This window comes from Oncorhynchus kisutch, linkage group LG1, assembly GCF_002021735.2.
Source record: "Oncorhynchus kisutch isolate 150728-3 linkage group LG1, Okis_V2, whole genome shotgun sequence".
NCBI lineage: Eukaryota > Metazoa > Chordata > Actinopteri > Salmoniformes > Salmonidae > Oncorhynchus > Oncorhynchus kisutch.
In genome coordinates, this window is record NC_034174.2 from 33,665,793 (window position 1) to 33,685,828 (window position 20,036).

The 20,036-nt window shown below is 48.3% G+C and overlaps 1 protein-coding gene across 2 annotated transcripts in view; it reads left to right on the top strand.

The window, feature by feature from the left end:
* The window catches only part of LOC109895790 (zinc finger protein 385A), a 77,132-nt gene that overhangs the window by 42,231 nt on the left and 14,865 nt on the right, over positions 1-20,036 (top strand). For both annotated transcript variants that reach the window (XM_020489781.2, XM_020489789.2), the window contains exon 3: positions 8,009-8,119. In XM_020489781.2, coding sequence (XP_020345370.1) covers positions 8,009-8,119 — 111 coding nt within the window. The remainder of the gene's footprint in view (positions 1-8,008; positions 8,120-20,036) is intronic.

Genomic DNA, 20,036 nt, shown 5'->3' on the forward strand with positions numbered 1-20,036 from the left:
CTGAAGAGATATAGCTAGCTGAAAACTTCCTTTTGCCCGTGAAAAAAAAACAACTGTGGACAGAGACTTGTTAGATACGTTAGCTAGCTAGCTGGGATTTTCTAAAAGGAATCTGCCTCCCAGAAAAAGAAAAAAGCTTCTAACAAGTGGGTGTGACACCTACTCCTGTTGCCTGCTGTGCTGCTGCTTGGATTCCACCTGGCGATCTGTACACCGTCTGCCCTGGTCTGTCTCCCCTTGTCTGGTATAGGTACCCCCGCCACACTCCCCCTTCTCTCCCGAGCTTTCACTCGCCTCCAGCACACACGCACTTACACACACACCGCAGACTTTGGACTGATCAGAATTTTAGGTAGGCTATGTTACGGGTTTCTTCCATCAAAGGAGAGGAGGACCAAAATGCAGCGTGGTTGAAATTCATGTTTGTTTTTAATAAGAAAACTATACATGAATAAACTACAAAAACAAGAAAACCGAAAACAGCCCTATCTGGTGTAACAAACACAATAACAGGAACAAACACCCAACACCAAACAGGCTACCTAAATATGGTTCCCAATCAGAGACAATGACTAACACCTGCCTCTGATTGAGAACCATATCAGGCCAAACACAGAAACAGACAAACTAGACACACAACATAGAATGCCCACTCAGATCACATCCTGACCAAACAAAACTTAGAAACATACAAAGCAAACTATGGTCAGGGTGTGACAGGCTAATTAACTTGTGAAGCTTATTATGCGAGCTTACTCAGAAACTTTAATTAACTACTATAGGCCTACTATTTATTTATTTCATTATTTTATCTCATACTTTTATAGCCTACTGGACTCATAGAGAGCTACTCTCTCAAGTTATCTTGTTGGGGCGAGTGACTCTTTGAACTTACAACGATTAGCCCCAAGTCGTCATATTTTTTTCTTGTGCTTTATGCTATTTACCTCATGACACCTGCGTGCTTTGTTGACTATGAACTTGCTTGTTTACCCAACCATGGGACAGAATATGTTTGTTCCCAAACACGGGACTCTGACTCTCTATTGGTTACACGGACTCTTGGCCTCCCGTCCTATTCTAACTACCTCTCTCCGGCTTTGTATTCATGTTTGTTACCTGATGAAATTGCTCTACAATATGATCTTGTTGCCATCTGATGCACATTCAAATGTCATAAAAAATCAACACTGCAGAGTTCTCCCAGTCCTCTGCCGTGCCCTGATTGTATTACTGCTGATGATATCTGGAAATGTGCATATACACCCTAGCCCATCTACTGTTGCTAGCCCCAATTCTGATTTGTGCTCTGATATCTGTTTCACTGATTTCTGCTCTCGTAAAAGCCTTGGTTTTCTGCACGTTAACACTAGAAGCTTATAACATAAAATGTATCTATTGGAGGTGTGGGTTCACAGCTCCAATCCAGATGTGCTGGTCATTACTGAAACATGGTTAAGAAAGAGTGTTTTGAACACTGATATGAACCTTTCTGGTAATAACCTTTTTTGGCAAGACATATCTTCCAAAGGTGGTGGAGTGGCAATCTTTCCAAGGAACCCCTTCAGTGATCGAATGTCTCCACAAAATCTGTCCCCAAACAATTTGATTAGCTGGTTTTAAGCATTAAACTTTCAAATAACTCTTTATTGACTGTTGCTGGGTGTTATTGTCCACCATCAGCACCGGCCTTACCTGCCCTAAGCTCTCCCCGGGCCCCTTACACTAAGTCTGAATTTGTCCTGATATGTCACCTAAACTGGGACATGCTTTAAACACCTGACCAAGTCCTAAAGCAATGGGACTCCCTAATTCTTTCTCAGATTATTACCAATCCCACAAGATATGACTCCGAACACCCAGAAAAGGCTACAATCCTTGATGTTATCCTCACAAAAATCCTGATAGGTATCAGTCTGGTGTTTTCTGTAATTTTCTGACCTTAGTGAACACTGTTTTACAGCCTGTGTTTGTAATGGCTGCTCAGTGAAATGACCTGTCCTGATTTGTCATAGACGCTTGCTAAAAAACTTTAATGAGCAAGCCTTCCTTCATGACCTGGCCTCTGTAAATTGGTAAAGAATCAGCTTGATCCCATCTGTCAAAGACACTTGGACCTTATTTTTTGATATTGTGATCTGACAGAGTTACTCCACCTCAAGAATTCCATTTGGCGAATGGCTCAGCACACGCATACTCAGACTGACTGGCTCTCGTTCAGGCAAATGAGAAATAAGTGCACTCAAGCTACCCGGAAGGCCAAAGTTAGTTACTTTAAGGAGCAGTTCTCTCTCTGTGGGCCTAACCCCAAGAAGTTCTGGAAAATGGTTGAAGACCTAGAGAATAAACCCTCCTCCTCACAGCTGCCCAAGTCCATTAATGTTGATGATGTGGTTGGTACTGACAAGGAGCACATGGCTGTGCTGTTTAATCAGTCAGATGGTTTAGGTACTATCTTCTTTAGGTTGCAGCCCCTATCATCGCCAAGTCTATCTCTGACCTTTTTAACCTGTATCTCCTCTCTGGGGAGGTTCCCATTGCTTGGAATGCAGCCATGGTGCATCCTTTATTTATAGGGGGAAATCAAGCTGATCCTAACTGTTATAGGCCAATTGATGTTTTGCCCTGTTTATCAGAAGTGTTGGAAAAACTTGTCAAATAATCAACTGAGTGGATTTCTTGATGTCTATAGTATTCTCTCTGGTTCGCAATCTGCTTTCTGCTCAGGTTATGGATGTGTCACTGCAACCTTAAAGGTCCTAACTGATGTCACCATTGCCGTTGATTCTAAGCAATGATGTGCTTCTATTTTTATTGACTTTGCCAAAGCTTTTGACACGGTAGACCATTCCATTCTTGTGGGCCGGCTAAGGAGTATTGGTGTCTCTGAGGGGTCTTTGACCCCTCAGAGACACTTGGCGCACTTCAGGTGGGTGGTTGGGTTGGTGGGAAGTGGTAGGTGGGGGGCTCTGGAATTGTTTATCCTTATAACACGTCAGGAGAGAGAGAAGGGAGAGAGAGAGAGAGAGAGATAAAGGGAGAGGGAGAGTGAGCACTGAAGTGCGTTGTGATTAAGGGAACAAAGAAAACTGAAGGTTAAAGATGAGGAGTATAAATATAGCCAGGAACTGTTATTAAACCACTTACATATGGGAGTATAATTACACCTTTGCCTGGTGTTTGGAAGTTGAACGTGAAAATAGACTCTCATTTTGCAGCGTAATTTCACAGCAAGCAGTCTGTGATTAGAAGTTGAGTAAAACCCCAACATGCTTATGGCTGCAGAGTGTAGAAACACCCAGCCTGGGTTGTGGTTACCTAGCAGAGTGGCCAGAACCCTAGCTGGGGGGGGGGGGGGGGTCTTGCTGGGGTCTTCCATCTAGGGTGTGGGAAAAGTATGTGAACCCTTTGGAAATACCTGGATTTATGTATAAATTGGTAGTAAAATTTGATCAGATCTTCATCTAGGTCACAACAATAGACAAACACAGTCTGCTTAAACTAATAAAACACAAAAAAATGACATTTTCATGTCTTTATTGAACACACCGTGTAAACATTCACAGTGCAGGGTGGGAAAAGTATGTGAACCCCTGGATTTAATAACTGGTTGACCCTCCTTAACCTCAACCAAATGTTTTCTGTAGTTGTGGATCAGACCGTGAAGCTACAACATAGACAATCACCCACAAACAAACAGTGCAACCCAGGCTACCTAAGTATGATTCTCAATCAGAGACAACTAATGACACCTGCCTCTGATTGAGAACCATACTAGGCCGAAACATAGAAAACCCCAAATCATAGAAAATCAAACAGACTGCCCACCCAACTCACGCCCTGACCATACTAACTAAATACAAAACACAGGAAATAAAGGTCAGAACGTGAAAGTACCCCCCCCCCCCAAAGGTGCGGACTCCGGCCGCAAAACCTTGACCTATAGGGGAGGGTCTGGGTGGGCGTCTGTCCGCGGTGGCGGCTCTGGCGCAGGACGCGGACCCCACTTCACCATTGTCTTAGTCCGCCTTATTGTCCGCCTCCGTGGCTTTCTCATCATGGCCACCCCTCTCAATGACCCCACTGGACAGAGGGGCAGCTCGGGACAGAGGGGCAGAAGCTCGGGACAGAGGGGCAGAAGCTCTGGACAGAGGGGCAGAAGCTCTGGACAGAGGGGCAGAAGCTCTGGACAGAGGGGCAGAAGCTCTGGCGCCTCTGGGCTGAGGGGCTCTGGTGCCTCAGACTCCGGCAGCGGCGCGGGACAGGCGGGAGACTCCTGCAGCAGCGCCGGACAGGCGGGATACTCCGGCAGCAGCGCCGGACAGGCGGGAGACTCCGGCAGCAGCGCCGGACAGGCGGGAGACTCCGGCAGCAGCGCCGGACAGGCGGGAGACTCCGGCAGCAGCGCCGGACAGGCGGGAGACTCCGGCAGCCGCGCCGGACAGGCGGGAGACTCCGGCCGCAGCGCCGGACAGGCGGGAGACTCCGGCCGCAGCGCCGGACAGGCGGGAGACTCCGGCCGCAGCGCCGGACAGGCGGGAGACTCCGGCAGCAGCGCCGGACAGGCGGGAGACTCCGGCAGCAGCGCCGGACAGGCGGGAGACTCCGGCCGCAGCGCCGGACAGGCGGGAGACTCCGGCCGCAGCGCCGGACAGGCGGGAGACTCCGGCCGCAGCGCCGGACAGGCGGGAGACTCCGGCCGCAGCGCCGGACAGGCGGGAGACTCCGGCAGCAGCGCCGGACAGGCGGGAGGCTCCGGACAGGCGGGAGACTCCGGCAGCAGCGCCGGACAGGCGGGAGACTCCGGCCGCAGCGCCGGACAGGCGGGAGACTCCGGCCGCAGCGCCAGACAGGCGGGAGATTCCGGCAGCAGCGCCGGACAGGCGGGAGACTCCGGCAGCAGCGCCGGACAGGCGGGAGACTCCGGCCGCAGCGCCGGACAGGCGGGAGACTCCGGCCGCAGCGCCGGACAGGCGGGAGACTCCGGCCGCAGCGCCGGACAGGCGGGAGACTCCGGCCGCAGCGCCGGACAGGCCGGAGACTCCGGCAGCAGCGCCGGACAGGCGGGAGGCTCCGGACAGGCGGGAGACTCCGGCAGCGGCGCCGGACAGGCGGGAGACTCCGGGAGCAGCGCCGGATAGGCGGGAGACTCCGGCAGCAGCGCCGGACAGGCGGGAGACTCCGGACAGGCGGGAGGCTCCGGCAGCGGCGCCGGACAGGCGGGACCACCTGCAGGGAGGAGACAGAGAGACAGCCTGGTGCGTGGGGCTGCCACAGGAACCACCAGGCTGGGGAGACCCTCAGGAGGCTTGGTGTTAGGAGGCACCTGAAGGACCGGGCTGTGGGGGAGCACTGGAGCTCTGGTGCGCAACCTTGGCACCACTTCCCCAGGCTGGACAACTACTCTAGCCCGGACCCTCCAGAGTGCAGGCACAGGTTGAACCGGGCTGTGGGTAAGCACGGGAGATCTAGTGCTTACTACACGCACCTCTCCCTTAGGCTCCACTCCCACATTCGCCCAGCACGAGCGGAGCGCAGGCAGAGGACGCACTGCACCCTCCCAGCACCCCGGAGACACAGCACGCAGAGCCGGCGCAGGATAACCTGGACCAAAACTGCGTACCTGCGACCAGACCTGCTGAGCAGGCACCATACGCCCTGGCTCGATGCCCACACTCTCACGGCACTTTCGGGGGGCTGCCCTATAGCGCACCGGGCTATGGGCACGCACTGGCGACACCGTGCCCTTAACCGCATAACACGGTGCCTGACCAGTAATGCGCTGCTTATAATAAGCACGAGGAGTGATCTCAGGTCTGCTACCTGGCTTACTACCACACCTCGTTTGCCCCCCCCCCCAAAAAAAAATTGGGGGCTGCCTCTCGTACCTGTCGCACTGCCGTGCTGCCTCCTCATATCGCCGCCGCTCAGCTTTCGCTGCCTCCAGCTCTGCTTTGGGGCGGCGATATTCCCCAGCCTGCGCCCAGGGTCCTTTCCCGTCTAGAATCTCCTCCCATGTCCAGGAGTCCTGTGATGCTGGCCGCTGTTTTTGCTGTTGTTGCTGCTGCTGCTGCTGTCGTCGCTGCTGTTTACCACGCCGCTTGGTCCTTGGTTGGTGGGTGATTCTGTCACGGTCGTCCTCCTCTTCATCTGAAGAGGAGAGGCGAGAAGGATCGGACCAAAATGCGGCGTCGTAAGTGTCCATGGTAAATCTTTAATAAAGAAAGTACTGACACTGTATACAAAACAATAAACAAATGACGACCGTGAAGCTACAACATAGACAATCACCCACAAACAAACAGTGCAACCCAGGCTACCTAAGTATGATTCTCAATCAGAGACAACTAATGACACCTGCCTCTGATTGAGAACCATACTAGGCCGAAACATAGAAAACCCCAAATCATAGAAAATCAAACATAGACTGCCCACCCAACTCACGCCCTGACCATACTAACTAAATACAAAACACAGAAATAAAGGTCAGAACGTGACAGATGACCAATTTATGCAGAAATCCAGGTAATTCCAAAGGGTTGACATGATTTTCTTGCCACAGTATATATATATATATATAGGTGCCCATGATTCGACGAGCAAGTGTCCACATTCTTTTGGTCATGTACTATATTTATATATATATATATATATATACAGTGGGGAGAACAAGTATTTGATACACTGCCAATTTAGCAGGTTTTCCTACTTACAAAGCATGTAGAGGTCTGTAATTAATATCATAGGTACACTTCAACTGTGAGAGACGGAATCTAAAACAAAAATCCAGAATCCATTTTTAAGTAATTCATATGCATTTTATTGAGTTTTTAGGTGCGTTTTGGCAAACTCTAAGCAGGCTTTCATGTGCCTTTTACTGAGGTGTGGCTGCAGAGATGGTTGTCCTTCTGGAAGGTTCTCCCATCTCTACAGAAGAATTCTGGAGTGCTGTGAGAGTGACCATCGGGTTCTTGGTAACCTCCCTGACCTTTACGAATGATGGCGGCCACTGTGTTCTTGGGGACCTTCAATGATATTTAAGATGAGGGAGGACTATTTTTACTTTTCATGAACATGGCCTTAATTCTATTACATTATATTGGATGACTGTCATCCCTTTTCCATTCACCCAGTTCAACGTAACAGCGATAGGTTTAGGCTACTGCATGATTCTTGAATGTTCCCTATACCCATCATGAGGTTGCTACATCCGAGCCTACAGTTTGCAATGTAGGTGCACAGAGGTCGAGAAAAAAATGTGAAACATGAACAGACAGTGATACATTCAATGCCGCCTTGCACACTGTTGCCTGTATCTAGCTGATCTAGGGTGTAATTATTAGTGCAACAGTTGCAAACAAGAGTTTCTATTGGACGAATTCAGGTATGTTTATCTCTGTTTTGTTTCGTTTGCTTCCGTTTAAGAAAAATTGTATTACTTCCCGCATCTACTGTATGTGCTCCCCTCCTCTCTCACCGTTTCCCTTCAATTGGCCCGACCAACCAGTGCTCCGGGCTATCTGCATTGTGTCCCACCACCCGCCAACCCCTCTGAGGAGCCTCCAATGGTACACGAAATCCCGAAAACAAAGTGATAATTTATGTAGAATGGGGAGTCTGTAATCAGGGCCCGCTGTCTGTAATTGGGGCCCACCCAAGACCCAAGTCACAGACAGGTCCAGCAGCTGCTGTTGAACAAAAACACACTCTCCTGTCATTATCAATCAAGGCTCTCTCCCTTTCTCTAACTCGCTCTCCTTTTCATTCATTCACCCCTCTCTCTCTCTCTCTCTCTCTCTCTCTCTCGCTCTCTCTCTCTCGCGCTCTCTCTACCAATTTTCCTGCAATAGGGGCTTTACTCAAAATGTTTAATCAGATAGCCTAACTCTGCTACCAGCCCACCACCATGGCACAGTAACCTAATATGTTTATCTGCTCCCCTACTCAGAGTAATTAGATTTTCTATATAATCCCTCTCCCCTCTGCCCCCCCCCCCCTTTCCCTCCAGATGGACCCGGTACAGAAGGCAGTGATGAACCACACCTTCGGCCCCCCCATGATGAAGACCAAACGACCCATCATCTCCTGCAACGTCTGCCAGATCCGCTTCAACTCAGAGGTAAGCCAGAAAGGCACTATCCATTCATCTATCCATCCCTCCATCCACATATTTACCAGTCCTTCTATTTTAGTATTCCACACATCCATCTATGGACTACATCAAAGCCTGACGTAATGTCAGTGATTGACTGTACTGCTGGAGCAGGTGTCAGGTCAGAACTGTGTCTGTGATTTCTAGGCTCCACTTTTAGCCTTTGGGCAGCCCTGCTTATCTTACATTTTGCTGGCACTTCCCAGAAAGGAGTTATGAATATTATGCAATTGTGTTCTGGGGGGCTAGGGAACAAGAGACCAGGGGCCTGAGATGTTGAGGTTGGATGGGGTGAGTGAGTAACTATGGGAATGTCTTAGAGAGGAAACACACTAGAACAACGGCCGGCCGAGTGCTTCTGATCGGATAGAAAAAAATAGAACAGCGCATCATGGGGAGGGTCATGATAGAGGGCTTGTGAAGGGTAAGTGAGGGTGAATTACACAAAGCACATTCCAGCATATCAGTCTTGGGACAGGGCACCAACCCAAAAATAGGATGACTGAGGGAGCATAACTAAAGACTGAAGTGGTTCAATTGAAGGGGGGGTTTAAGTGTCCCCATAAATCTGCCAGCGGTGTTTACTGATACTTTCACAGTTGAAAAACAAATCAATCATAAGATATACATCCACAACAGTTCTTTGGCTCCAGGGCTGGGCTAATTAGCATGATACAACCATGGTGTGTGTGTGTGTGTGTGTGTGTGTGTGTGTGTGTGTGTGTGTGTGTGTGTGTGTGTGTGTGTGTGTGTGTGTGTGTGTGTGTGTGTGTGTGTGTGTGTTGCGCGTGTGTGTGGCCCTTGTGGGATTACTCTGAGCTGTTTGTTCCATCGGCATGGAAAAGTGATTAGGATCTTGGATGGTTCTGCACACATTCCAATAGAGAGAGGGGGGTCTGACAGATGATAGGTGCTTTTGACACTGACTGCCTTCTGAAACGTACAGTCATGAAGACAGAAGCTCTCAGCTCTGTAAACAATTTAATGTGAAGTCCTCACATTATCCACTGCTCAGTTTGATTGCATGTCTTTATGTGTATTGTACTGTAACCACATATAAATGTCGCCTCCTCTTCCTTTCTATATGATCCTCTCACCTTGCTTCTGTGTGTGTATTACAACACAAACTTACTGTAAACAGATGTGGATATGGTCATATCTGAGGCTGAGTCAAACGCCTGATTTTCTCTTTATATACCCCTTCCCCTTCCCCGTCCCCTTCCCCTTCCCCGTCCCCTTCCCCGTCCCCTTCCCCGTCCCCTTCCCCTTCCCCATCCCTGTCCCCTTCCCCATCCCTGTCCCCTTCCCCGTCCCCGTCCCCTTCCCCGTCCCCTTCCCCTTCCCCATCCCCGTCCCCTTCCCCGTCCCCTTCCCCTTCCTCGTCTCCGTCCCCTTCCCCTTCCCCGTTCCCTTCCCCGTCCCCTTCCCCTTCCCCATCCCCGTCCCCTTCCCCTTCCCCGTCCCCTTCCCCGTCCCCTTCCCCGTCCCCGTCCCCTTCCCCTTCCCCTTCCCCTTCCCCTTCCCCTTCCCCATCCCCTTCCCCTTCCCCGTCCCCGTCCCCTTCCCCTTCCCCATCCCCGTCCCCTTCCCCTTCCCCGTCCTCGTCCCCTTCCCCGTCCCCTTCCCCTTCCCCTTCCCCTTCCCCTTCCCCGTCCCCGTCCCCTTCCCCTTCCCCTTCCCCTTCCTCGTCTCCGTCCCCTTCCCCTTCCCCGTCCCCTTCCCCATCCCCTTCCCCTTCCCCATCCCCGTCCCCGTCCCCTTCCCCTTCCCCGTCCCCTTCCCCGTCCCCTTCCCCTTCCCCGTCCCCGTCCCCGTCCCCGTCCCCGTCCCCGTCCCCGTCCCCATCCCCTTCCCCGTCCCCTTCCCCTTCCTCGTCTCCGTCCCTGTCCCCTTCCCCGTCCCCGTCCCCTTCCCCTTCCCCTTCCCCGTCCCCGTCCCCTTCCCGTCCCCTTCCCGTCTCCGTTCCCTTCCCTGTCCCCTTCCCCTTCCCCGTCCCCGTCCAAGTCCCCGTCCCCTTCCCCGTCCCCTTCCCCTTCCCCTTCCCCACACAGATGTGAACGTTTGATCACCATTAAGATGATTATTAAGTAGTAATAACTGTTTTCCTGCCATAGACTGCATCAAGGTTATTATAGTTTTCTGTTTTTCTATACGTTTTTTTCTCATTTTTTGGTTTATTTGAGTTTGTTTTGGTGTCAAAGATACCATATTTTTGTTTTTCAAATGGGTTTATTAATTATTTCAGTCAAAAGAAATGGTCTATATTAATTTTGTTTTTGTTTCAGATTTATTTTACTATAATAACCTTGGACTGCATTGAGTACAACTATTTCACTGTGGGAGGCTTAGGCAATTTGGGGATCTATACAATCCATATCGCTGAAACGTTACAGATTTCACAATAGGAATTTAAAGGTAATTTCCGATTGAGCCGACAGATGCAGAGTTTACTGTGAGTTTCGGTGATATGGATTGAATAGAGACCTTGGTTTATAATGTTCACTGTGTATATACAACATTATTGTTGTGCAATATTACATGTTTTTTGTAGTGTTTCACAATGGGTATATAGAGTACAGCCCAGGGTACATTGGTCCACAATAGCATGAGTGATGGGTATATCCCCTAAACATAAAAGTCTCTTGCTCAGGGAAATCCAGTGTTTATGGCTGCTGCTGTCACCTCTAAGCCAAACACAAGTTTGTACACACAAGCATGGCAACAAATATTGACGCATGCCAACGAATAAAGCACTAAATACTTTTCGGGAAAGGCCGTGGGTGGTGGATGCAGAGACAGGGGCTTCTCAGACTCCATAACAGCTGCACCACTGTGGGGAGGGTCTCTTGACCTGATCCTGTGGGAGGGGAAGCGGGGGGTCTTAATGATATCTATCTACCTGCTCTAACCCCACTCCCGTGGACCTCCTCTCACATGGTCGACCTCTATGGTTGGTTAGGTGTCACTGCTCTAACCCCACTCCCGTGGACCTCCTCTCACATGATCGACCTCTATGGTTGGTTAGGTGTCACTGCTCTAACCCCACTCCCGTGGACCTCCTCTCACATGGTCGACCTCTATGGTTGGTTAGGTGTCACTGCTCTAACCCCACTCCCGTGGACCTCCTCTCACATGGTCGACCTCTATGGTTGGTTAGGTGTCACTGCTCTAATCCCACTCCCGTGGACCTCCTCTCACATGGACGACCTCTATGGTTGGTTAGGTGTCACTGCTCTAACCTCACTCCCGTGGACCTCCTCTCACATGGTCGACCTCTATGGTTGGTTAGGTGTCACTGCTCTAACCCCAGTCCCGTGGACCTCCTCTCACATGGTCGACCTCTATGGTTGGTTAGGTGTCACTGCTCTAACCCCACTCCCGTGGACCTCCTCTCACATGATCGACCTCTATGGTTGGTTAGGTGTCACTGCTCTAACCCCACTCCCGTGGACCTCCTCTCACATGGTCAACCTCTATGGTTGGTTAGGTGTCACTGCTCTAACCCCACTCCCGTGGACCTCCTCTCACATGGTCGACCTCTATGGTTGGTTAGGTGTCACTGCTCTAACCCCACACCCGTGGACCTCCTCTCACATGGTCGACCTCTATGGTTGGTTAGGTGTCACTGCTCTAACCCCACTCCCGTGGACCTCCTCTCACATGGTCGCCCTCTATGGTTGGTTAGGTGTCACTGCTCTAACCCCAGTCCCGTGGACCTCCTCTCACATGGTCGACCTCTATGGTTGGTTAGGTGTCACTGCTCTAACCCCACTCCCGTAGACCTCCTCTCACATGATCGACCTCTATGGTTGGTTAGGTGTCACTGCTCTAACCCCACTCCCGTGGACCTCCTCTCACATGGTCGACCTCTATGGTTGATTAGGTGTCACTGCTCTAACCCCACTCCCGTGGACCTCCTCTCACATGGTCGACCTCTATGGTTGGTTAGGTGTCACTGCTCTAACCCCACTCCCGTGGACCTCCTCTCACATGGTCGACCTCTATGGTTGGTTAGGTGTCACTGCTCTAATCCCACTCCCGTGGACCTCCTCTCACATGGTCGACCTCTATGGTTGGTTAGGTGTCACTGCTCTAACCCCACTCCCGTGGATCTCCTCTCACATGGTCGACCTCTATGGTTGGTTAGGTGTCACTGCTCTAACCCCACTCCCGTGGACCTCCTCTCACATGGTCGACCTCTATGGTTGGTTAGGTGTCACTGCTCTAACCCCACTCCCGTGGACCTCCTCTCACATGGTTGACCTCTATGGTTGGTTAGGTGTCACTGCTCTCAGTACCTGAGGTGCTCTTCATGCAGCACTACTGCATTTCAAAAGCATGGTTAGACACTAGATCATACTTTCTATACTTTCCTAATGCTATAAACGGTAAGACTAGTTTCTATAAATATTCAAAATAAAGTACAGTCAGCACTCTCACTTAGGGCATTTTAACATATAGTCCTCTTTAAAAGAACCGATCTCAGTCTTCTTTAAAGTGAACTGTGGGGTAAAAAAATAAAAATCTCTTTGTAATCACAGTGCCCTTGCCTTTGAATGAGGACTCAACTCTTTTGCCAGAGTCCGCTTTGTGTTCACATTGCTATGTTTAGAAAGGAACCAAGATCTTTTTCCAACATTCCCTCAATGCACTCTGGGTTTTTACAAAGTGCAGGACAAGCCATTCCATCAGAATATGTTATCGGACAGCTAGGTCCGCCTTACATGTTGTAAGCTAATAGATTGCATTTAATTAAAGGTGAGACATAGTAATTGTAATCAGAAGATACAATTAACATGTAAATATTATTGGTAACAGAATAAATAGCAGAAGAATAACTGCATTTTAAATAATGCTGTAATCAAAAGAGCTAGAATTGATTTTGTACCATATGTTGTGATTCTCACCAAATTTGGCTTACACTATTCAAACCCTACAATCGAATAAACAGCTTAAAGAGTTATCTTAGCCTATAGATCACATATTGCAAAGAAACAATATGAACTAAAAACTCATTTCTGTGCATCCTTGACAATTGATAATCAATAGGCCTAACCAAAAACAGCACTCGTTTTTTCAGCAAACCTGCACATCAGCATCTTCTCTCTATTGTGGCACCAATGTGAGAGGTTTTATGGCAGGTGAAACAGTGTTGCAGTAGTCTAGTGTGTGGTGCAGGAATAATGACAAGCAAACCTGGGTAGCTTTGTGTTCACATGACCCTAAAAAAGGGAACCAGACTGCGGAATTCAAGCGAACCGAACTCAGACCTCTTGAGATGGTCTCATTTCGGTTCACTTCGGGGGCTCTTTTGAAGGGTCTGAGTTCCTTTGGAGTGTTCACACTGGACAAAAAATTAAGCGAACTGCACTGAATTCACAAAAATTGGGGAACAAAGTGAAAAAACACCCTGGACTGCATTTTCTGTCAGTCAATACTGGTCATAAAACTTAAGAATTTGCTAAATTAGAGTCAATTAAAGGCTGAAGCTGAACACAAACCAAAATATCTGGATTGATTAATATGCGCAATGCGGAGGCAAGCGTATCACACTGTCTGCCAACAGTAATGTAATGTACGGCCACATCGGGTAATTATGGAATTGCAATTCATTCAAAGCAGCCACCAGCCACAGAGGACAGATTAGGCTGTCAGCTTTCAGCCCCGGCTCTCTCTGCTGCAAGACTGACGTCACACGCATCTTGACTGTGCTGCATTGGCCATCGTCACCACTGCAGCACCACAAAGCTGGAACCTGTTCTCTCTCTTTTTCTCTCTCTTTTTCTCTCTCGCTCTCTCTTTTCCCTCTCTCTCTCTCTCTCTCTCTCTCTCTGTCTCTCTCTCTCTCTCTCCCTCTCTCTCTCTCCTTCTCTCTCTCTCCCTCTCTCTCTCCTTCTCTCTCTCTCCCTCTCTCTCTCCCTCTCTCTCTCTCTCTCTCTCTCTCTCTCTCTCTCTTCCCCCCCTCCTCCTCAGGTAGCCTAGTGGTTAAAGTGTTGGGCCAGGAACCGAGGATTAGGTTAAATGCAGAAGACACATTTCAGTTGAAGGCATTCAGTTGTACAACTGACTAGTTATCCCCCCTTTCCCTCATTCTTGTCACTCTCAGTCCCTAAAATAGACCCTACCCACTGGGTACAGACATCAGTTCAACGTCTAGTGTGAATTTACATTCGGTTGAGTTGTCAACTAACGTGAAATCAATTTGGAATGGGTTAAAAGTTGGGAGAAAAAAATACAAAATTCCCTTATTGGTGATTACTTTTTCAAATCCAATCAATTTTCCATGTTGATTCAATGTCAACACATTTCATTTATTGGTTGAATTGACATGGAAACAACATTGATTCAACCAGTTTTTGCCCAGTGGCTGCTTTTTTCTCCTTGTTCTGCCTCTTCATAAATCTTCATGTCTCTCCATCTCTCTTTCTCTCTGGCGTACTTCCTGTGTCTCTGTCTCCTCTGCATTTCTCTCTGTCCCTCATCCTCCCTCTTCTCTCCCCTCCCACCCCCTCTGTCCTCCATCATGTTGCCTGTAGGCTGTATAGTAGTTCTGGCTGCTAGACCAGTTCTCTCTGGTTCCTCTGCCTTTGTTGCTTTATAGATAAAACATCAAAGCCCCATCCTGCTCAGAGAGAAAAGGATTTCAGGGAAATTATCTCGTTCTCATTTTCTCTTTTAAATCTTTCCCATGCTTCTTATTCCCTCATTCATCTTAAATCCTACTTTTCATACTCTCTTTTCATAACCCTTCTCAGCCTATTCCAAACATCATGTACTATTTTATAACTATTCAGTTCTTCCCATGACTTCAATGACCCTAAATATTTATCTTTCCTCCTTCCTTCTAGGCTCTTTCTTGACTTTCTCTGCTCTGTCCCCTCTTCATGTCTCCCTGTCCGTCTCCCCTCTCTGTTGTCAACTCTGCTCTGTCCCCTCTTCATGTCTCCCTGTCCGTCTCCCCTCTCTGTTGTCAACTCTGCTCTGTCCCCTCTTCATGTCTCCCTGTCCGTCTCCCCTCTCTGTTGTCAACTCTGCTCTGTTGTAATTGATAGCTGACCTTCATTGATCCCACAAGAACCAAACACTGGGTCAGGAACAGAGCTTCAGAAGCAAAGCTTTCCCTCAGAGAGGACCATCAAAGAGAGCAAAGGAGAGAGAGAGAATGCAAGAGAGAGAATGCAAGAGAGATAAGGGGTTTATAATCTGAAAGAGAGCTGCAATGATGGAGAAAGTGGAGAGAGAGCATCAAGTGTTTCTCTCTGTCTGTCTCTTTAGAGCACATAGCTGTTGCTGAGTGCCGTCTTTACAACCCTCCATCTCTAATCTGTGGGTTTTGGGGAGCAGGAGCCTAAATAAGACCTTCCGAGGACTTGGCTTACACATGAAGGGCTATATGTGCATCTCTGTCATCGCCAATCAGGACTGGGGCTCTATGTATACCCCTGTCATCAGTAAATACTGCCTGGGGCTTAGGGAGGCATCCCTGACATGTCCCAGCAGCTCTCTAGCCTTGTTGATAACACCCTCACCCCCCCCCAGTGCCTTCAAGACCCAGCTCTCTTTATAGCCTTGTAGCTGTCTACACCCCCTCTAAAATGAAATAAAATCGAATGTGTCAGCCAGATAGCCACTCACAAAGTATCGACTACCGATCGTTGTTTATGGTGCTGAAATTGCGACATGTCTACCTGGCTGCATGCCTATCGAATCAATGTTTTTTTTTTTGTAGTGCCAGGACCTGTATGGCTTTGCTTTAGCTAATGGATACATGTTTATTGGTAGGAATAATTGGTCGTAATTTTCTCATGTTAAGCCTAACATTTCATGGTGATAATAATGTAATTACAGATTGCAGATTGTAACATTTATTTCCGATGCAACAGCATACTAATCAGCTCCCAATCTTTTAAAATATACAACTGTCCTGTATAGGCTACCTGAACCTGAATGACATGTGGTGCAGCGGTCTAAGGCACTGCATCTCAGTGTAAGAGGCATCACTACAGTCCCTGTATCACATCCGGCTGTGATTGGGAGTCCCATAGAGCGGCGCACAATTGGTCCGGGGTAGGCAGTCATTATAAATAAGAAATTGTTCTTAACTGATTTGACTAGTTAAATAAATATATTTTTTACTTAAATGAGCTGTCCTCACGCTCTCTCCCAGTCTATTAATGACAAATAATACAATCAGTCCACCCTCAAAACACTAGCTTACTAGGGATTGTTTCATTATGCAGTGTACTATCTATAGCAGGTATTCCCAAATGCGCAATGCCGTCGGGTTACGCCAAATAAAAATGTTCAAACATTTATATATACAGTATATTTAAAGGTGCATTTGGGTGAGTTTTTTTCTCTCACCTGAGTAGCCTTGTTTCACTGCCAAAAATAAGATTAAACCATCTAGTGTTCAGCGAAATAACAACACAATGTCAAATACAGGTAGCCTAGTCAAATAATTAACATCCAGTCACATTAATGTGGCTCATGTTGGTATCTGTACTGATGGTGCAAAAGCCATGACAGGGAAACATAGTGGAGTGGTAACGCGCGTGCAAGCAGTTGCTCCCAAAGCCACTTGGGTACACTGCAGCATCCACCGAGAGGCTCCTGCTGCCAAGGGAATGCCTGACATCTTGAAAGACGTTTTGGACAGTACAGTGAAAATGGTTAACTTTGTTAAAGCAAGGCCCCTGAACTCTCGTGTATTTTTTGCACTATGCAATGATATGGGCAGCGACCTTGTAACGCTTTTACAACATACAGAAGGAAGTATGCTGGTTATCAAGGGGCAAAGTATTGACACTTTCTTTTGAATTGAGAGAAAAGATTAACATTTTCTTTACTGACCATCATTTTCACCTCAAATCAAATCAAAGTTTATTTGTCACGTGCGCTGAGTACAACAGGTGCAGACCTTACAGTGAAATGCTTACTTACAAGCTCTAACCAATAAAAATAGTAAAAAGACAGTGAAAAACAGTAGTGAGGCTATATACAGTAGCAAGGCTATAAAAGTAGCGAGGCTACATACAGACACTGGTTAGTCAGGCTGATTGAGGTAGTATGTACATGTAGATATGGTTAAAGTGACTATGCATAGATGATGAATAGAGAGTAGCAGTAGCGTAAAGAGGGGTTGGCGGGTGACGGGTGGAGGGACACAATGCAGATAGCCCGGTTAGCCAATGTGCAGGAGCACTGGTTGGTTGGGCCAATTGAGGTAGTATGTACATATGTACATGAATGTATAGTTAAAGTGATTGTGCATATATGATAAACAGAGAGTAGCAGCAGCATAAAAAGAGGGGTTGGGGGACACACACAATGCAAATAGTCCGGGTAGCGATTTGATTACCTGTTCAGGAGTCGTATGGCTTGGGGGTAAAAACTGTTGAAAAGCCTTTTTGTCCTAGACTTGGCGCTCCGGTACAGCTTGCCATTTGGTAGTAAAGAGAACAGTCTATGACTGGGGTGGCTGGTGTCTTTGACAATTTTTAGGGCCTTCCTCTGACACGGCCTGGTGTAGAGGTCCTGGATGGCAGGCAGCTTAGCCCCAGTGATGTACTGGGCCGTATGCACTACCCTCTGTAGTGCCTTGCGGTCGGAGGCCAAGCAATTGCCGTACCGGGCAGTGATGCAACTAGTCAGGATGCTCTCGATGTTGCAGCTGTAGAACCTATTGAGGATCTCAGGACCCATGTCAAATCTTTTTAGTTTCCTGAGGGGGAATAGGCTTTGTTGTGCCCTCTTCACAACTGTTTTGGTATGTTTGGACCATTCTAGTTTGTTGTTGATGTGGACACCAAGGAACTTGAAGCTCTCAACCTGCTCCACTACAGCCCCATCGATGAGAAGGGGGGCGTGCTCGGTCCTCCTTTTCCTGTAGTCCACAATAATCTCATTAGTCTTGGTTACATTGAGGGATAGGTTGTTATTCTGGCACCACCCGGCCAGGTCTCTGACCTCCTCCCTATAGGCTGTCTCGTCGTTGTCGGTGATCAGGCCTACCACTGTTGTGTCGTCTGCAAACATAATGATGGTGTTGGAGTCATGCCTGGCTGTGCAGTCGTGGGTGAACAGGGAGTACAGGATTGGACTGAGCACGCACCCCTGGGGGGCTCCAGCGTTGAGGATCAGCGTGGCAGGTGTGTTGCTACCTACCCTCACCACCTGGGGGCGGCCCATCAGGAGGTCCAGTATCCAGTTGCAGAGGGAGGTGTTTAGTCCCAGGATCCTTAGCTAAGTGATGAGCTTTGAGGGTACTATGGTGTTGAACGCTGAGCAATAGAAATTGCATAATCTGTGGATCTGTTTGGGCGGTATGCAAATTGGTATTGATGTGAACCATGACCAGCCTTTCAAACACTTTATGGCTACGGACGTGAGTGCTACTGGTCAGTAGTCATTTAGGCAGGTTGCCTTTGTGTTCTTGGGCACAGGGACTATGGTGGTCTGCTTGAAACATGTTGGTATTACAGACTCAATCAGGGACATGTTGAAAATGTCAGTGAAGACACCTGCCAGTTGGTCAGCACATGCCCAGAGCACACATCCTGGTGATCCGTCTGGCCCCGCAGCCTTGTGAATGATGACCTGTTTAAAGATCTTACTCAAGACGGCAATGGAGAGCGTGATCACGCAGTCGTCCGGAACAGCTGATGCTCTCATGCATGCCTCAGTGTTGCTTGCCTCGAAGCGAGCATAGAAGTGATTTAGCTTGTCTAGTAGGCTCGTGTCACTGGGCAGCTCGCGGTTGTGCTTCACTTTGTAGTCTGTAATAGTTTGCAAGCCTTGCCATATAAGATGAGCGCCGGAGCCGGTGTAGTATGATTCAATCTTAGCCCTGTATTGACGATTTGCCTGTTTGATGGTTCGTCGCAAGGCATAGCAGGATTTCTTGTAAGCTTCCGGGTTAGAGTCCCGCACCTTGAAAGCGGCAGATCTGCCATTTAGCTCAGTGTGAATGTTGACTGTAATCCATGGCTTCTGGTTGGGGTATGTACATACAATCACTGTGGGGACGACGTCCTTGATGCACTTATTGATAAAGCCAGTGACATGTGGTGTACTCCTCAATGCCATCGGAAGAATCCCAGAACATGTTCCAGTCTGTGATAGTAAAACAGTCTGACCGCTTGCATGATGTCGAGTTTCTCACACGACAGGCCTATCTGGGTGATGTTTTTTCTCGCCTGAATGATCTGGATCTAGGATTACAGGGACTCTCCACAACTATATTCAATGTGCGGGACATAATTCAGGCTTGATTAAGAAGTTGGAGCTCTTCTCTGTCTGTATTAACAAGGACAAAACACAGGTCTTTCCATCATTGTATGATTTTTTGGTGTGCAAATGAACTCAAGCTTACGGACAATGTCAAATGTGATATAGCGAAGCACCTGAGTGAGTTGGGTGCACAATTACGCAGGTACTTCCCGAAACGGATGACACAAACAACTGGATTCCTTATCCCTTTCATGCCTTACCTCCAGTCTACTTACCGATATCTAAACAAGAGAGCCTCATCGAAATTGCAACAAGCCCGTCTGTGAAATTTTTATTGAATCAGAATCCAATGCCAGATTTCTGGATTGGGCTGCACTCAGAGTTTCCTGCCTTGGCAAATCGTGCTGTTAAGACACTGATGCCCTTTGCAACAATGTACCTATGTGAGAGTGGATTCTCGGCCCTAACTAGCATGAAAACTAAATACAGGCACATACTGTGTGTGGAAAAGGATTTAAGACTGAAACGCTCTCCAATACAACCCAACATTGCAGATCTATGTGCATCCTTTCAAGCACACCCTTCTCATTAACCTGTGGTGAGTTATACACAATATTCAATGAACAAATAAGGTTTTATATGTAAGATGGTT